General features: G+C 33.4%; 1 protein-coding gene across 17 annotated transcripts in view; it reads right to left on the reverse strand.

Moving 5' to 3' along the window:
- The window catches only part of TRDN (triadin), a 243,505-nt gene that overhangs the window by 193,363 nt on the left and 32,779 nt on the right, over window positions 1-17,363 (reverse strand). For 15 of the 17 annotated variants that reach the window (XM_084515251.1, XM_084515250.1, XM_084515244.1 and 12 more), the window contains exons 2-3: window positions 13,092-13,301; window positions 6,011-6,052 (exon numbers count right to left, since the gene is read on the reverse strand). In XM_084515251.1, the coding sequence (XP_084371377.1) occupies window positions 6,011-6,052; window positions 13,092-13,296 (247 nt within the window). In that variant the 5' untranslated portion in view covers window positions 13,297-13,301. Of the gene's footprint in view, window positions 1-6,010; window positions 6,053-13,091; window positions 13,302-15,546; window positions 15,645-17,363 lie in introns of all 17 variants that reach the window. The other 2 variants (XM_084515252.1, XM_084515255.1) reach the window with 2 other exon arrangements.

Raw genomic sequence — 17,363 nt, forward strand, 5'->3', positions numbered from 1 at the left:
TTCTAGTCTCTGACAGGATATTTTGTCCACCCTTTCCATCCACCAAACTTTTATTTATTTTTATTTTTTAAAAAATCTGTGGCAAATACTGTATAGGAGGAGAGGTAACTGTCAATCAGTTTATGTCACTGTCCATTGTAATTGAAATATCAGACTGAATGATTGCCTTATGTATGTGAAGGTCACCCACAAATTTAGAAAATCAAAGGTAGATCACAAATCTTATTTGTCATTGACCTATTTACTTCTAGTAGTTTCAATAGAAATATATACACTGAATTTAACAGGATTGAGATAGAAACTATCTCTCTGTTTACCACTATCTTCATGTGCAAATATTTTAATAAGAAATTAAATGCACGTGTCTTCAAAACTAGTTCTGGCTGCAGAGTTCTGACTCACAAGCCAAATCTTAGCAGAGATCAGAAGTAGTCTCACATGAACTTGCAGGTTACAAAGACAGGCAAAGTACAGGCTTGAAGCAACTTCTTTGATAGCAGAAGTATGAACAGTTATTTTCTAAAGAAGTGCTGTAATAAAATGTTCAATTTTAACTTCATTTTAAATATAAATATACCACTAAATATTTCCTTTTATTTGTAATTAACTAATTTGAAACATAAAAGACCAGACTGAATTTTATTTTGGATCTGTTTGTTAATAAAATAGATTGAATAAATAGGTTAATATATTTTTTCCTTCTGAAAATTATATTTTATATATATATATATTTGTATATATGTTACTGAACAATTGGGCACAACAAATAAGTTAATCATGCACAATGATGGAATGACAACATTGTAAGGAAATATTCGTGAAGTCTTCATTTAGTGTACTGTTGTATGCTACTGTGTTTGTAACAGATTAAAAAAATCAGAAAGTTTCTGAGTAGCATACCAAAGAGTATTGACTTTGCTTCTCAGAAGACATTTATTTATTTGCATTGGCCTCACACAGGGATTTTATTTTTTCAGTTGTTTTGCCACAAATGACCTTTTCTATTGCTTACCAGGAGAACTAATGCCTATATCAGGCAATAAAAGTAAATCTACAACCCAACACCTGATGTAATTTGCATTTACTCTAATCTAGAGATGCTAAGAAGTGTATGCAAAATCACAGAATTTGCATGGCCAGTGGGGCTGGCTTAGGATAAAAATGACGTTTTGATTCACAAGCAGGGATAGTTTAACTTTGGACAGCTGCCCTAGTTTCTGCTCGTTATCTACCCACCCTGCGCCCATTGATTGCTTAGGGATGGCTCAGTTGCTTTTACAGCCATTGGCTTTTACAGCTGCAGGGACTACAGCTGTAAAATAAACAAAAATGTCAGTGTATTTTAATATTTGGGGCCATAAATTAGCAGTTCACAAACTGCTTCACAGGTAGGAGAATTGTCCCTCCAGGCAGGCATGGAAATTGCTTGGAGAAGAGCAAGATCAAGAGCAGAGGAAATTACTATAACCACCCCAAGGCAAGCCATCTTTGCTGATGAACCAGAGCCCTCAACATCATATTCCGGTCTTTAATTCATAACATCTTCATAGAAAACTGTGAAAAGGGATTAGAAATTGTAAGTGTCCAAAGGCAAAATTCTCCAGGAACACCTACACTAACAGGTCCAAGTTGCAAATCCTGTTTAAAATAGAAAGTTCAAAAAAAATCGGCTTGGGGCTGTGTAGATGACACTTCAGTGGTATTTGCAAAATTAAATTTTGTATACAGATACCATGAGATCCATTTGCAGTGTGATACAAGTGACACAGACCTAGAAAGATGTCAACTTGTGCATGGATTTCCATTTAACTTTTGTTAAATATTTCCTTTAAAAACAAACAAACAGACAAACCAAAAACAAACAAACAAACAAAACAAACAAACAAACAAAAAAAACTATGCTAATGGTAATAATTCATCCTGAAGTGCTTAATAATACCACACCAGATAATCCTGAAGTGGAAAGAATTACTGATCAAATCCATGCTTCTAGCTCTCCCTGCAACCTTGACAATAGCACATTGTTTTTTACCTAGACAAAACACACATTAAACAAAGGAAATAAAGCATCTTCGGGGAAACAAGCAGAGAGAAAGATGCCACTTGTCTCACAAACATGCAAAGAAAGATGCATTTTTCCATTTTCAGAGGATTTTCATATTCTTGTAACGTAACTGATAGAATACAAATTTTCATTACGAAGTTTGAGCTTGATATTTTTATGTAATATATATATATTATTTCTTATTTGCAGATGTCTAGTAAGGGTATAATGCAATGATTTTTTTTTGATTAAACGAGTTTTGTATTCAACATATTCAAATTGGATTAACTGTCTCTGTTGGGCTTTTCATTTATTGTCAGACTTTAGAATACAAATTATTTATAAATTAAATTTATTTATAAATTAAACTGAAAATGCACTTCTCTTGCTAACATACATTATATAATATAATATATATATAATTATATATTTTATATATAATATATATAATATGTAATATACATAATATAATACATAATATATAATTTGTATGCATTAATATATAATATAATATTACATATTATATATGTAATATATATAGTACATAATATATAATTTGTAACTAATCTATAGCTATAGTCTGTAATTATAATCTACAATACATGTCATGTATTGTGTATTTTATGTCATATCTGTTGTGCCAGGAGTGCTGGCAACAGCAGGTTGCCAGCACTTGAATATAAATCTTGAATATAAACTGTAAAGAGGCCATGTGAAGACACAATAGTTCTCAGGCCTGAAGTACTTCTCAGTACCTCACAGGATGTGAAGTTCTACCTTTTGCTGAACTGGTAAGCAGGGACTCTTTGGTAATGTAGTAGAAAAATACTAAATATTGATTGTGAATGGAGGAAGGAGAGGAAGGGAAGCAAATGGCTACTCAACAGGTTACGCTAGGGGATGAAACATGTAATTAATACTAAATGCCTTTTGTTGGCAGTATGTTGTTTCATTTAATCACAGCTTAAATTTAGATCATCTATTGAAAGCCAGGTGTTGAATCATGTTGAATCCCTGGTGACTTCTAGACTCCCTCAAAATCCAATGCAGAAAGCCTTTTTCAGGGTGATAAGAATTAATTTCCAAAGTTATCTATCTGTATCCATTGGCTAAAAAGGAAGACTGAAAAATTACCATGGACATGAGACCATATTTTTAGATAATAAAGTATATGACATGGATCCTCTCAGTGTTACTTGTTTCACATTTAAATCCTTCTTGTCACTGTACACTGAGATCTGTAATTCTACATTCACAATCAATTCCAGATCAATACAAGTATTTATCTCAATAAATTACTTGCATTCCAAAAGAGCATGGGCACCACCAATAATGAGTTGCTATAACATTTTATTTTGTTATGCCTTTTATTACATGATGTAATATAAAGGATGTTTTTCAGTTCAGTAGATGTTCAGCTGTACTTGTGCTGGATTTTTACTTCAATTATAATGATAATATTTTATTTTATCTTTTTTTTCTTTCCCAGTGGGACCTTCAGAATTTAAAATTGCCAGAACTTTTGATGAGTTCTTAAACTTGGAAGAATTACAGCTGATGGAATATGAATCCCAGGCAAATTAAAGGATTTCATATATTACGTTTTATCATAGGAAAACACAAATAACATTTCCAGAATGTTGTCAACTGTTTTATATATCTGCAAGAAAAATTGGAACACTCTTTGGATTTTCTTTACTAGCATACACAGATAATATTAAAATAACTTAAAAATCATTTTGGATGTGCTGTAAGTTCTAAGTATTTCTGAAAATTCCCCATATATTTTTGAAACTGGCTTTCATGCTTGTTCCATCAAAATTGCTATAATCTGTTTTAGTTCTGCAGCATTACTGGTACAGAAACACTATTTCTGAGTAAATATGAGTACACAAATTCCAGCCATCTTATTTCTCCCATTCTGACTCACAATTTCTACCCCAGTTTATCTGGAAATAGATTTTGTACCTTTAAAGTTAAGTGATATCTCACCTCAGTTCTTTGAAATTAATCAACAACAGACTTCCAAAGTCCTTCTGTCAACATTAGGTATATTAGGTACATTTTTTGGGCAAGAAATGGTTTTCATAAAGTGATAACGTAATTTCAACTTGAGTAAAATTTATTATTATTTTTTTTCAATTTAAGGAAAACTTTATTTGTTTATTATTTATTTACTTATTTATTAAATTGAGACTAATAATAAGCTCTGTAACTGTGGCTTTTCAAAACAGAAATTGATTAATCACATTATGATTTGCTGTAACACCTCAAGCAAATCTGGTTATGTTTCATGGTCTCTGTCATTTATTCCTATGAAGTGTGTAAAAAAAAGTGGCTAATTGATTTATCTGTGCAAATCACTTCAGTCGTCATTTCAGTCTTAATAATCCTGCCAGGAATGTGGTCACCCATCAATCTTTTTTGCTTGTCAAATAGTTAAATATATAGTCAGAGTTCAATCTATTTTAAAGTGTTTTTTTTTTTTTTTTTTTTTTTTTTTTAATGAATTTCAGTGACTGACTTAATAATTTTTAGATTTTCATCAATTACATATTTTGACTCCAATGAATTGAATGCAATTAAATTACAAATGATGGTGATTATCTGGTGTAAGGATTGATCTATGAGATATAATTTAATTTATTGTTACTGACAAGGTACAGCTGATGAAGACAGAGAATTTCTGTCATTTTTGATAAAATGCAAAAGCCTAACTAATTCTTCATAATAAAACATATCCTATTGTACTACAACATTATAGAGAGAATATAGAGAATTTGTTTAAAATTGAAAGTTTATACATTTTTAAGGTTTTTCACTGTTATTATTAGTGGTCTACTCTGTGGTCATCTGAAGAGTGGTATCTAACATATAAAACTAAATATACATAAAGTCTTTCATTATTAATATTCCAATTTATTCAGCTTAAGTGTATATTTCATAGACTAGCTCTTTTGTCATGCTTGCAGCATGATAGACACTGGTGGGTATCACGGAATTTCACCAGTATAAAAACAATTCCAAAGAAAACTCAACCTCAATATTTCCCAGAAAATTTTATTTTATAAGTATTTAAATGTAAATATGAAGACTACATTCTGTAGTATTTTTTTTTTTTTGTTTCTCTGGCTCTTTCTAACATCAGTCCTAGTGAATTACATTGAGGTCACGTCCACAGAGAAAACTTCACCTGAAACTGGATAAATGCATTTTACCCCAAATATGAGCAAATAAGTTATAAGTAGAATATACTTATATGTAATATGAATGCAAAAAAATATATAGACTATAAGTAAAATTTCCAAAATTTAGGAAGAAATTCACAAAATTTCATAAAGTATCAAGACATTACAGGTACTTTTGATATGGACATACAGGCATATGTATACAGGGACATTGTTTTAGCATAAGCTTTTTATGCAATTTATGTGACGTGGTTTGATATCAGCTGAAAATCTTCTGATTTGATGGATCAAACCCTAATGAGGTGGTGGTTCTTGAAACAGCTGGCTGTTTCATCTAAATCTACATTTCATATGTTTCATCTTCATCTACATTTCATCCAAAATAATTTAAAGCTTTATTTTTGGCTCATTCTAAGGTTTCAATTCCCTAACTGAGAATACAGATCTTAACTTCAGATTTAGAAAGCAGTGCTGTTAAATAATTGTCCAATGGTATTTAAAAAGACATTTATCAGGATGCAATTAATATCTCTGTTTAATTCCTGGGAATATAGGGAACCTACTGACTGCAGGTTTCTTCTAGCTGACAGACCTGTCTCAACTAGGAAGTGAAAGTGAGGAGGTGGCTATTGTAATTAACATTGCAGATCTGGGTGTTAGCAGAGAAGCAGTGCTGCCACATCCTGGCACTCTGCTCATGCCCATGCTTTGTTAGCTCTGGCAAGCAGAGCGCACATGCACACACATATTCAGAACACTGCAGGCAGAGTGTCTTTACCAGGTGGTAAACAGGGATCATCACAATGTTGTGAATAGGTGGCTATAGCAGATGACAACAGGATGAACCCAAGAAAGGCCAATAAAAAAAGGAAGAAACACCATTAGCAATCATGAACATTTTCAGCTGTCACCCAACTAAAGGTATCAGTTATGAAGGGTCATGGAGTTATTTTATCTCTGAGGATCTGCTGTTATGAAGCAGAAACTGGAGTTCATTAGAAAGATAAACAATACTCTACAGATGTGCAACAATACTGTATAAATCAGAGCAATATAAAAATAGTTAAATGCACAGGTATTTTCAAAAGTTACATATTCTATTGCTGAAATGAGTATATAGTACATATAATTTATTCTAGTTGAGGATATGTATTTTTTCAACAGCAAATAACCAAAAAGTTACATTACCACAATTGTCAATGAAAGAATTACTCTATTGCTTTTTTAAAATTAGAAATTTCACCGGTAAGACTCCAGGCTAGAAATTTAGTTTGTATTTCATTTTCCATGGAACACTTGTAAGCATGTAAGCCTTATTTCTGTTCTTAGATCCTTCCCTATTCATCAAGCACGTTTCTGAAGTTACTTATTTTCAACTTGTGTAGGCTAGACTATGAATGTAGTTCTTGTAGAGCTGTAGAATTCCACAGGATGTCAATCTTTCCAGTAAAAAATAATTTTATAGCTTTTATTTATTATTATTAATAATAATAACAATAATATTTTTAACTCAGCTGTAAGATTTTCTGCAAGGTCGTAGATGAGAAATAGGCTGTCATCTGGGCAGCCCTTCTTCTGGAATTCAGTTTAAAGCCCTTTAAGTGGTTTTAGAAGACAGTTAAAAATGTTTTGTGTGTTTTAGGTGTGTACATTTTCAAAAATCCCTTATAATTCAATTAAGAATGTCATTAAGAACTTTTCAATGTATAAGATGTTTACTCATGCTCTGGACTGAGACCTGTACATACAGTAAAAATTGTCTTTTAAAAGACTATATCATTATTTTGGTCAGTTCCAAGGTGAGCACAGCAGAGAGCAACAACTTTATTTTTTCTTTTAACGCTCCACTCCTATATTCTGTGGGAGACTTGTATGGGGTTTTGCAAATATAGAAGTGTTTTTATCAATTACCAGTTACCAGTTACCAGTTTATCAGTTACCAGTGAACATAAGCACAACAGGATGACTACAGCAGGATAAAATTGCAGAAGAAAAATGGATGTATATGTTCCTGGTAACATTTATCTCGATAATATAATATAAAAAAATAATAGTAGGATATTGGTAATTTACTGAATTTAATGTGGCTTAAACAGGATTTGCAGCTTACAGTTTTATCATGCAGGAGACTGGGAAAATAAATGTTTGTGTGCCAATTACACAGTACAAGTTGCTTACAGTAATGTTCATTATTTTCTTCATTCTTTTTTCTCCAAAATACAGATGTTAATATGAAAAGCAGGTTCTTAATTTTTTGTTCATTTGTTTTCCTCTACTGGAAAAAAAAAAAAAAAATAGGTGTATCATTCTGGCTACCCAAGGCCATTCAAAAGCTTTCTGTGGGTATAAGTCAGTAACAGAAGGAGCCATAAGCTGAGACAGGGAAATGATGACTTCAGACTGTGTTAGTCAGAAGCTGATGCAGGAAAGCTCATAACAATTTGTTCAGATATTTTGATATTAAATTAAAAAGGGAAGGGAAGGGAAGGGAAGGGAAGGGAAGGGAAGGGAAGGGAAGGGAAGGGAAGGGAAGGGAAGGGAAGGGAAGGGAAGGGAAGGGAAGGGAAGGGAAGGGAAGGGAAGGGAAGGGAAGGGAAGGGAAGGGAAGGGAAGGGAAGGGAAGGGAAGGGAAGGGAAGGGAAGGGAAGGGAAGGGAAGGGAAGGGAAGGGAAGGGAAGGGAAGGGAAGGGAAGGGAAGGGAGAACATTAATAAGAACATATTACTAGGATCCCTGCAGCTTCCTGTGGAGTTGGGAGTTCCATGCCTCCATTCCCATCACTGGCATGCTTTACCTCCACAAAGATCTGCCTGTGCTGTGGGTCTCTAAAAAGCCTCTCTGTGAGCACAATAAATTATCCACCACAATGAGCCTGATCTTTTTTCTTTTATGAAAGTAGCCACAAGAAGAGGGCAAGCTGGCTACATTTTATATGTATTCTGTATTTTCACTTAGATAATTTTCTGGATAGTTTGGACTTTCATAGATTTGGTGAGATTTTATTTGGTTTGATTTACTCTGGCTTTTAGGTGACTGGTAAACTCACTATCAATTTACCCTGAATATTGAACACTCTGGAGCTGAAATTAGGGTGGTGTTAATTAGCTGTAGTTGGTCACAGAGATGGTAGGGAATTCTGAACATTTTATTAGCCCATTAGCAAATGTGGATTCCTGGGCAATCAATCTTTAGGACTAAAATAATCTTAAATTATTTAGTTATGTGTACCAATTAAAATATATAATCCAGTTATGTGTATAAGAAATGCATGAAATACATTCATGAATTACGAAGCCAATTAACCAAGTGCATTTTTTTTTAGTACTCCGGATGGCAGTAAAAACAAACTGTTGCAAAGCACATATCAAACCAGAATTAATCTTTTTGCTTTTCTGGAAATACTGAGAATGTATAAAAGATCTTCCAGTGTTGTATGCTACTTATTGCATACTGACACACATCGTATACAGCATAAGATTCATAGTGTCTTATCTCAGGTTTTTGTAATACAAGTCACCTTCATACTGTATTAGAAATATTTCAAATATGTTTATAGTTGTAACATGATAGGAATACAAACTTTAATTTTCTCCTCAAAGGAATGAATATAACACACCAAAGTAAAACACTGAAAAAAATATTTTCCTTCTTCTGTGTAGACAGAATAGGGACAAATCTTTTAACACTGATATAATTCTTGGCTCGTGCTTCCCTCAAATTTCACTTCCAAACTTGATTGCAAATTCTCAGATGTTCTAACATCTGAACAAACTTTCTTACCCATAGCCACCAACGATGCACAGTTTTGCGTGTACATTCCATAATGCAAGGTCCTCCCTGCAATATTTTGTATCATATTATGTACCTCTTGAATAGTACAGAATATTATAGATTTTATGATAATTAGGTTCTCAATGTATAAAATTATGTAAAATATATCTTATGATCTTTATGTAAGAGGAGCTTCATGTCACCTAAGTTCATCTAGAAGATGTGTTACTCTTCCTCATTTCTACAGACTCCTTTTCAGACAGTGAATAGAGAGGGCCTCCCTAAAAGTGATTTACCACGTCTTATTTAGAATTTTAGAATGAAAGCAAGCAAGTAATTTCATTTAGTTACATGGAGGACAAAACTAATTTTGTTTAAATTGTCAAAATTCCAAAACTCAATAGTTTACTTTTAAAGGAATATGAAACCAAGCAAAATCTCTGTATTGGCACTCTCTAATCATAGAGTCAATATGAAGCTTATGCTGATAAATTAAAAGGGCACATAACAGCTATAATACATATGCTAATACTATATGTATTTTGGAACTATTTTCTATTGAAATAATGAGAGCAAAAATGTTAATTATTCAAATAAGAAAACAATGCTTGAGTTAAAATTTAAAATACGTCCTTCTTTGCTGAGGTCAATTTCGTGTGATTTTACTTAGCTCCACAAATAACAATGTGTAATCTCGGGGTATATCTGGGTAAAATCATAATTTCGTGGGTTACAGATCCTTTATCTGCCAGAGGCTACCAGTTCTGTAGCAGAATCAGGAGGAACAATTCTATGTATATGCCTCAGCCACATGGTTTCTAGCCTGTTTTATTATGTTTACCCACTACTGTTTTCTGCTACAGTCAGATCTTATGCAGTGTAGTAATTACTAGTGACTTTACTAGAGAGATGGCATTTCTGGAACAGAAACATAACAACAGTCTCCAGTGGGAGTCAGTAAGTTAGAGCCAGCCCCAGTGTGTAAGTGTGTGACAATTTACCCAGCCCTCTCACAGCTCTCCTAGCTTAGGTCATTGCTTCTTCCAAACCTGGCAAAGAACTGGCTCTGCAGATGTGCACAGTATACTTTTAAGTCATCCTGCTACAAATTACTGTGAAACATATATGCTAAAATCCACAAGATTAATTATACTAATGAGTGAGTGAAATCTTGACTACAAAGCTCGACAGATTCACTCCCATATGTGAGGATAGAAGAATCTGCTCCATCTTTGTGTGTCCACAAATCTCTGGATAGGTGCCTTCTAAATATCTTATTCAATTCTAACAGAGGTTTTCACAAAAATATGCAAAACATGCAATGACATAAATGTTGATCAGAGGCACCTCTGAAGCTCCTCTGGTGCAGTCACTCTCAGCAAGGGACTGTTGTCAACTCTGGATCCAGCCATGGCCATGACCATCTAGTCAAGTCTCTCTGAGCAATCTGTTTCAGTGTTGCACCACCCTCCCAGCAAAGACATTTTTTTCCCCAGTGTTCAACATAAAACTCCCACGGTGTAATTTCAGGCCATTGGCCCTTGATATATCACCTGATGCTACAAGAAAATAACCTTCATAACTTTTTGTCACCTGCCATCTTTGTAACTACCTTTTGAAAATCTTCAGGCTGTTCTTAGGATACTTCTCAGTTTCTTCTTTAGACTAACAAAGTTCTCATCTCTTAGCTTTCCTCATTCATATACTATGTATAATTTCTAAAGTTGAACTTCATGGAACATCAAGTAAAGAAATAAAGTAAAGAGAGTCTTGAAAAAAAACTATACTCTTTTTTTTTTTTTTTTTTTTTTTTTTTTTTTTGTGTAGGTTGTTCAAGGAACACTGTCAAACCTGAGAAAAACTACCACTGGGTTTTAGATTTAAGAAGTCACTTCAAAATATGCTCCAAATTCTCCTCTGTACAGTATAGCTTCACTGGAGGCAAAGACCAAACTATCAATGGGTGAAAATCATTTTAATATCAATAATCCCAGCCAGGTGCTCCTATGTGAAATGTTCAGCTATTCCCACAGAGTTTTTTTATGAATCAGTAGGTTTCACCTGGAAAAACTGGACTGAGTAGGAAGTCAGAAACCGAATTCCAGGGGCCATGATAAGAGTTACATGTATGTAGCCACTGTTATATTGCTGTAAAAACTGAAAGCAGTCTAATAAATCTAGGTTGGAAGTATCACAGTAGTTCCTTCTCTTAACATTTCACCGCTAAGAGCTGATTTAAATGCTGGCTTAATTAATCACTTAGGAACAGAAATATCTTTGGGAAGAAAAAGAAATGAGCCCATGAAAATACTAAAGTATCATCTTTCAGATATCTCCACAAAATATGAACTCTCTCTGCAGATTAAATTCTACCTTATTTTATGTCTATAGCCTGGTCTGAAAATGTCAGTTTCCATCAACACCTTTGGGACTTAAGTGCATTTAACCAATACAACATGAATCAGATTTCCATCTGCTTAGAAAGTTTCCTTCAGTTTTCAATAAGAATACAGATTGTCATTGCTTAATATTACCCTGAGTAGTATACAGAGCATGCATGAGCTGACAGACAATCTAGGAATTACTTAGTTTAGGAGTTTTGTCTGAATTATACCCTGGTTCCTGACTGTTTACTAAAAAAAACATATTGACAATATGATTGATTGACTGATTGATTGATAGTTAATATGGAAAGTTAATATGGAAAGTTATGAACAGAATATGGTGGCTTCTCTCTCTTGGTTTACATCTACTTTGTTGCATTATGTATGGTGTCCATATTAAAATCTGATGCCTGTTTTGGAAAGGTGGCTCAAGAGGAGGGTTCTGTTTTGCACATTCAAGTGACTTCCTTCTGAAAACAACGGCAGATGAGAAGTACAAGTAAATAAATAAATAAATAAATAAAAGAGGTTTTCCATATATTTTGTCTATTTTTCAATCTTCTGTGTCATCTATTAATCCAAGATTGGTAGGCTTCTTTTAAGCTTTCTGCATCAAAAGCTTTTTCAGTAAATCTTGAGGTCAATATTGATATATAGCAGGACAAAAATCTATGGATTTATCAGTAAATTCCAGGAAATTAACCTTAAAACGTCAATATTTGTTTTGAATTAAAAGTCGGAAGTACGAATTTCAATTCCTAGTTAATTATAGTGACAGATGGGATAACTTTTAGTCTGTTCTTTAAGAAAGAAAAGGACCCTAATCATTTATTTCCTGTTTTGCTTACACATTTCCCAGTCGGTTCAGCACACTTACCTCACTAAAGTTTTGCTTCCAAAGTGGCTTACTTACTGAACACTACTCCCCCTTTAAAAACACAGGTAGTTAGTTTGTTTTCTATTATATATTATTGCCAGCTACAAGGAATAAAAATCAACTAGTGATGAGATCACTTCTATTCACCATTCTTTTCTTCCCCCTTCTCAACTGGAATCACAGTCCCTGTACCACACACGTATGGGTTGCCCTCAAAAAATAATATATACACCAACACTTGAGCTTGTATATTGAGTTTGATCAGTTTAAACTGGACTGAATTATTACCTTACTGAAGATATGGATGTGACTTAGCTAATGTTAAGGATCTAGTCCTTGGTACTTTTGTTTTTTGAAGATGAATTTAGGGTTAACATGTTTATAAATGATCTTTTGCATATGGTTTGTGATTGAATGGTGTAAGCAGGTATCAGGATGCTCAAGGAAACTATGAGAGATTTTAAAATATATTTCAGAAAATGTAAATTAGTAATTCATGTTATTAGTTTTGAAATAGTTTTATATAGAAATTGCAAAACAGAAATCTATCTGACCATGCATGCTCATATACATATCATATTGTTGTTGACATATGCATTTTCCAGGATAAGGAAGTGCTGCAAAATGATTTAAATTATAAAGATGTATGAAGTATAAACTGATATGTTCTGACATTTCTCACAATATCTCCTCTCTTGGTAAACTCGGCAGAAACACTGTGCTGACTCCAAGAAGGCAAGAGAAATGCATATTTATATAATACACACTCCTTAATAAATTTTTAAATTGTAATATACAAGATGTCAAACAGAATATATTGAGTTTTACCTGCAAAGGCTTTGTAATCCACCAAGTCAAACATTACAATAGCTACTGCTGACCAGGTAACAATCAGAGCGACAACAAGAAGCCATGCTGCTGGTGAGCTGAATGTTGTCACTAGGTCTTCTGTAACCGATTTCTTGCCCACTTTCATGGATGATGAGGGAACAGATCCGTTCTTACCATCTATTATTGTTGTGGTCATAGACATACGTCCTAGGCAAACAGTGAAATCAGAAGAAATAAAATGTAATATTTGGAGCCCAAAAATCAAGAGTATGACTAATACATTGAAATTCATCCATACTCAGAACATTTAAAATAAATGTAAATATTGCATTATTAAAGAGAGACTCATGCTTTCTGGAAGGAAATTTTCCTATAGCAGGGCCACAATTAGTAAAGCTAATTTGGGAGCAAATTCTGTGGAATAGCCATGACTGGCCTTTCTGATTATTATGAGACATTTTTTAGTCTGCCACAAATAACAACATACCTAGGAGAGTGATTGATGAAAGTATAAAATATCATTACTCTCCAAAGGATTGTCTTGTTATGGGCTGTAGGCCAGATTCTTAGGTGATGTGATTAAGTGTACTTTCATGGAATGTAATGGAGTTAATGTATTTAAGCAACCCAAGGTTTGGCTGGAATTCTGTTGTCAAGGACGTATATGGATGGCAATGAGAATGTTTATACCCCATTTCATCCAACAGAAACACAGGTGATTTGTATTGTGATTTTGTACAAGTATATTTAAGTATCATTATGCTTTTTGAAGAGGCTTATAGCTGATTTTAAAAATCTTTCTGCATAACATTTTTCACTTAATTAAATAATCTCCATAGAAGCAACAGTTACAAAGCCAAAGAAGACTTAATTCCAGAAAGCACAGGTTTGGACCTAGAAAGGTAGTAGGAGGGGGAGTACTAACATTAGCTAAGTAAACTGTTGATACACATTAACTGTTTAAAGGACGGTTAACAGCAGTGACTTAATATACTTCTTGAGATATTAAGAAAAGTCATTTCTGCACACAAAACATAATCATGGTTACTGAAACCTGCCAACATTTGAAATGTTTTCATATCACACCTCCTCATAAAAGATAATGGTATGCTAAAAAATCTTGGTTGGTACTTCTTTTCCAGAATATGCAACAACAATAGTAAAAAATATTCATAACTCCACAGATAACACAAGTCAAAGAGCATGAAATCTCCACAAGCTTAGGTTACAAATCTGCTTGTAACCTACTGTTAAAATATTCAAAGGTATGCTACATATATTCCTGGTCTAGTTGAGTTAATTTGTTACTAACTCTCATTAATGAGTATCAGTGATTTCAGGGACACTTGCACATGCAAAGATCTAAACTTTCAAGGAATCAGGTGACGCCTGGTTTTCTCATAACTTTGCTTCTCACCTTGACATCACATATCTCTGGTCACAATTGATACAACCTGTAAAACTGATAATTTTCTAGGACGATGAAGGTAAGGAAAGTGACAGAGCTGCACTATAGAAAGATAAATAAACTTAGCCTTTCACATAGAAACGGCAAATAATCATTTAGAAACTACCACTAGAGCTAAAGACTAAAAAAGCTAAAGATTAATAAAGCTAAAGACTTTCAGATGGTTCACAAGATGTATGTAGCCTCTACTTGAGAATCATTATATTGATATTTTTGAAGAAATAAAGGATGCATTTATTCTTATATATTCTCTATATATAAAATTTATAAATATTTTTATATTTGTATATAAAATATATATTTTTATGTATAAAAATATGTTGTTTTTTATGTAGTACTTTGCATTTTTGTTTATTTCCCTTATCTCTATCTTTTAAACCTGCTTCTGCTCAAGCATCTTGACACTAATCAGTGCCTTGCTTCAAGCCTTGGAAAAGCTGCTCTGCTAAACAGCAATGTTGTATAAGCAGAACAAGATTCTCTAAATCTAATCTTATTTATAGAATATTTATTCTGCTTGTAAATAATGTCTATCTACTGGGATACAATTTGTACTTTTTTTTTTTTTTTAATATAGTTTAAAATTATCACTGCTTCCATTTCTCCAAATATAAATTTTGGATCAAACATTTCACAGCAGGAGAGAAAACATGCCAAGTGACAGCTAGAAATAAAGTTCAGCTTACAAAAGTCTAATTCCAAATCAATAGCATTTTGTTATTCTACTGCATACAAAATGTAAGTAATTTGTGCATACAGCAGGTCATAAATGACACATCATGCTTTTTATCCCTTAGGGATATCAGTCAAGGTTTATAATGTATGAGAGGCAATAGAAAGTACTGTCTCATCTTGACAAATCTGGTTAGTATCACAGCATATCTGAAATGACATACAATGACAGATATTTGCAAGTTATAATAAAATCAATTAAAACTATCTGTGTGCATATAGACATATACATGTATATATACAGATATTTACCATTGAAAGGATCATATTCCTAGGACTGTTGCAATGTAAAAATAGTTCCTTCTTATTTAGTACATATCTTTTCAAATTAAGGGTCCTGTATGGTTTCCCTGGTGAAGAAAAATGTTTCTTACATTTTTTCAATCCAAGCAATGCTGCAGAGACAAAGCTGAAGTACAATGGAAGGCTATCTCTTGCACATTCTTGGCTGTCAGTGTAGCCGGGTCAGATTTTCCCTTGAAAACACAGTGTACTATTCAAGAAAATCAGTTATGGTCATTAAAGTGAGAGTGAAACACTAATCATCCAAATATGCCTGCAAATCAAGCAAAAAACATTGAGGGAAAGAGAAAGATGAGTGTATTTGCTGCCTTGGCTGTTTTGAAATCACATGATGGAGCCTATCACTTGAGAGTGGTCATTCAGCAACAGGTTAAGATTCCAGATATCTTTCCCACCCATTTAACACATCTTTTCTCTCCCAAGACAGATTTTACTGTCTGCATTACAGCCAACCAGAATCCAAGTCAATTTAGTATACTTAGGTGAATGTTGCAGTGGATCAGGAGATTCATGAGCACTTTGGGTTGTGATTGCTATTGATTTTCAATGATGTTAGGAACTTCAAAAAGTTATATATAAATTTCATTAAAAAATATCTCTAGGGATATATACCTCTGACTCCATATCACAATTTCTCATGTACGTAAAAGTACCCCATCAGGTCACAAATGTCACCTTTATCAACATATACGATTTTATCAACAGATCACCTTTATCAACATCAATGGATTAATTTGCTAAATTCCAAACAGTTAAAATTCAGACATTCTTACTACCACTCTGGTTTCAGAGTTGTCAATTAGGATACAATCTGAAAACCCATAAGATTTTATAGGTATAAATAAACTTTGAAAACTGGTGAAAATGTTGAGGAGAATACTGTGAAACTTTCAAAGTCTGGAGTAAGCTTGTAGTTCTGTCAGCTTAAATAAAATACCCTTTGTATCAATGCACTGATGTCTTCTTAAGGTATAATATGCATAGAAGTACATGGTTAAGGATGGGCACTTGATTTTACAATTCAATAGATAGACTTCCCACTATCCCAGCAGAAAAAGAAAAAAAGAAAACAAACAAACAAAACAACAAAAAACACCACCAACAAAAAAACACCCCTATTCTATATAGACTCATTCAAACGTAAAATAGTTATGTTCTGTATTTAAGTTATTTCCTAGTTGTTTTATGCACTACAGCCTTTATCCTGCCAACAACAGATTAAAAAAAAAAAAAAGTCAAAATACTTAATGTGAAATGTTGTTTTAAGGATGGGTGTATTAGAAGCAGAGGGCTAGTCACGCTACTAGGAAAAAAGAGATTATTCCCTATTAAATAATACTTTTGTTGATAGGACAATTCAGATGGGACGAGAGAAACCTCAGTGCAAGCTGCTCTAAATGAGAGAAATGGTAGATTTTGACTGGTCTGTTCTACTTCCCAGATGAACACTCTAATAAATAGGCTATAGAGTATTCTGGATTCAGGTCATTGATGGCTCCTGTTTGACCTATTCCACTTTACTGGGAATATTTAAATACTAATTAAAAGAGCAGAGTAGAGAAAGAATGACTGTATAAATCGACACTGTATGTTAAGCACCATCTTGAGCCTTGGGCTTTAACCTGATGACCTTATCAATTCACCACTCTTGTGTCTCAGTCTATGGAAAGGGAGGTGCTGCTGGGACAAGAGGACAAGGGATTAGGACTCTTCAGTGAAGGACTGTGCAATGGATATACAATAATCTTCTTCATTTTTCAGGCCCA

This window comes from Aythya ferina, assembly GCF_964211825.1.
Source record: "Aythya ferina genome assembly, chromosome: 3".
Classification (NCBI taxonomy): Eukaryota; Metazoa; Chordata; class Aves; order Anseriformes; family Anatidae; genus Aythya; species Aythya ferina.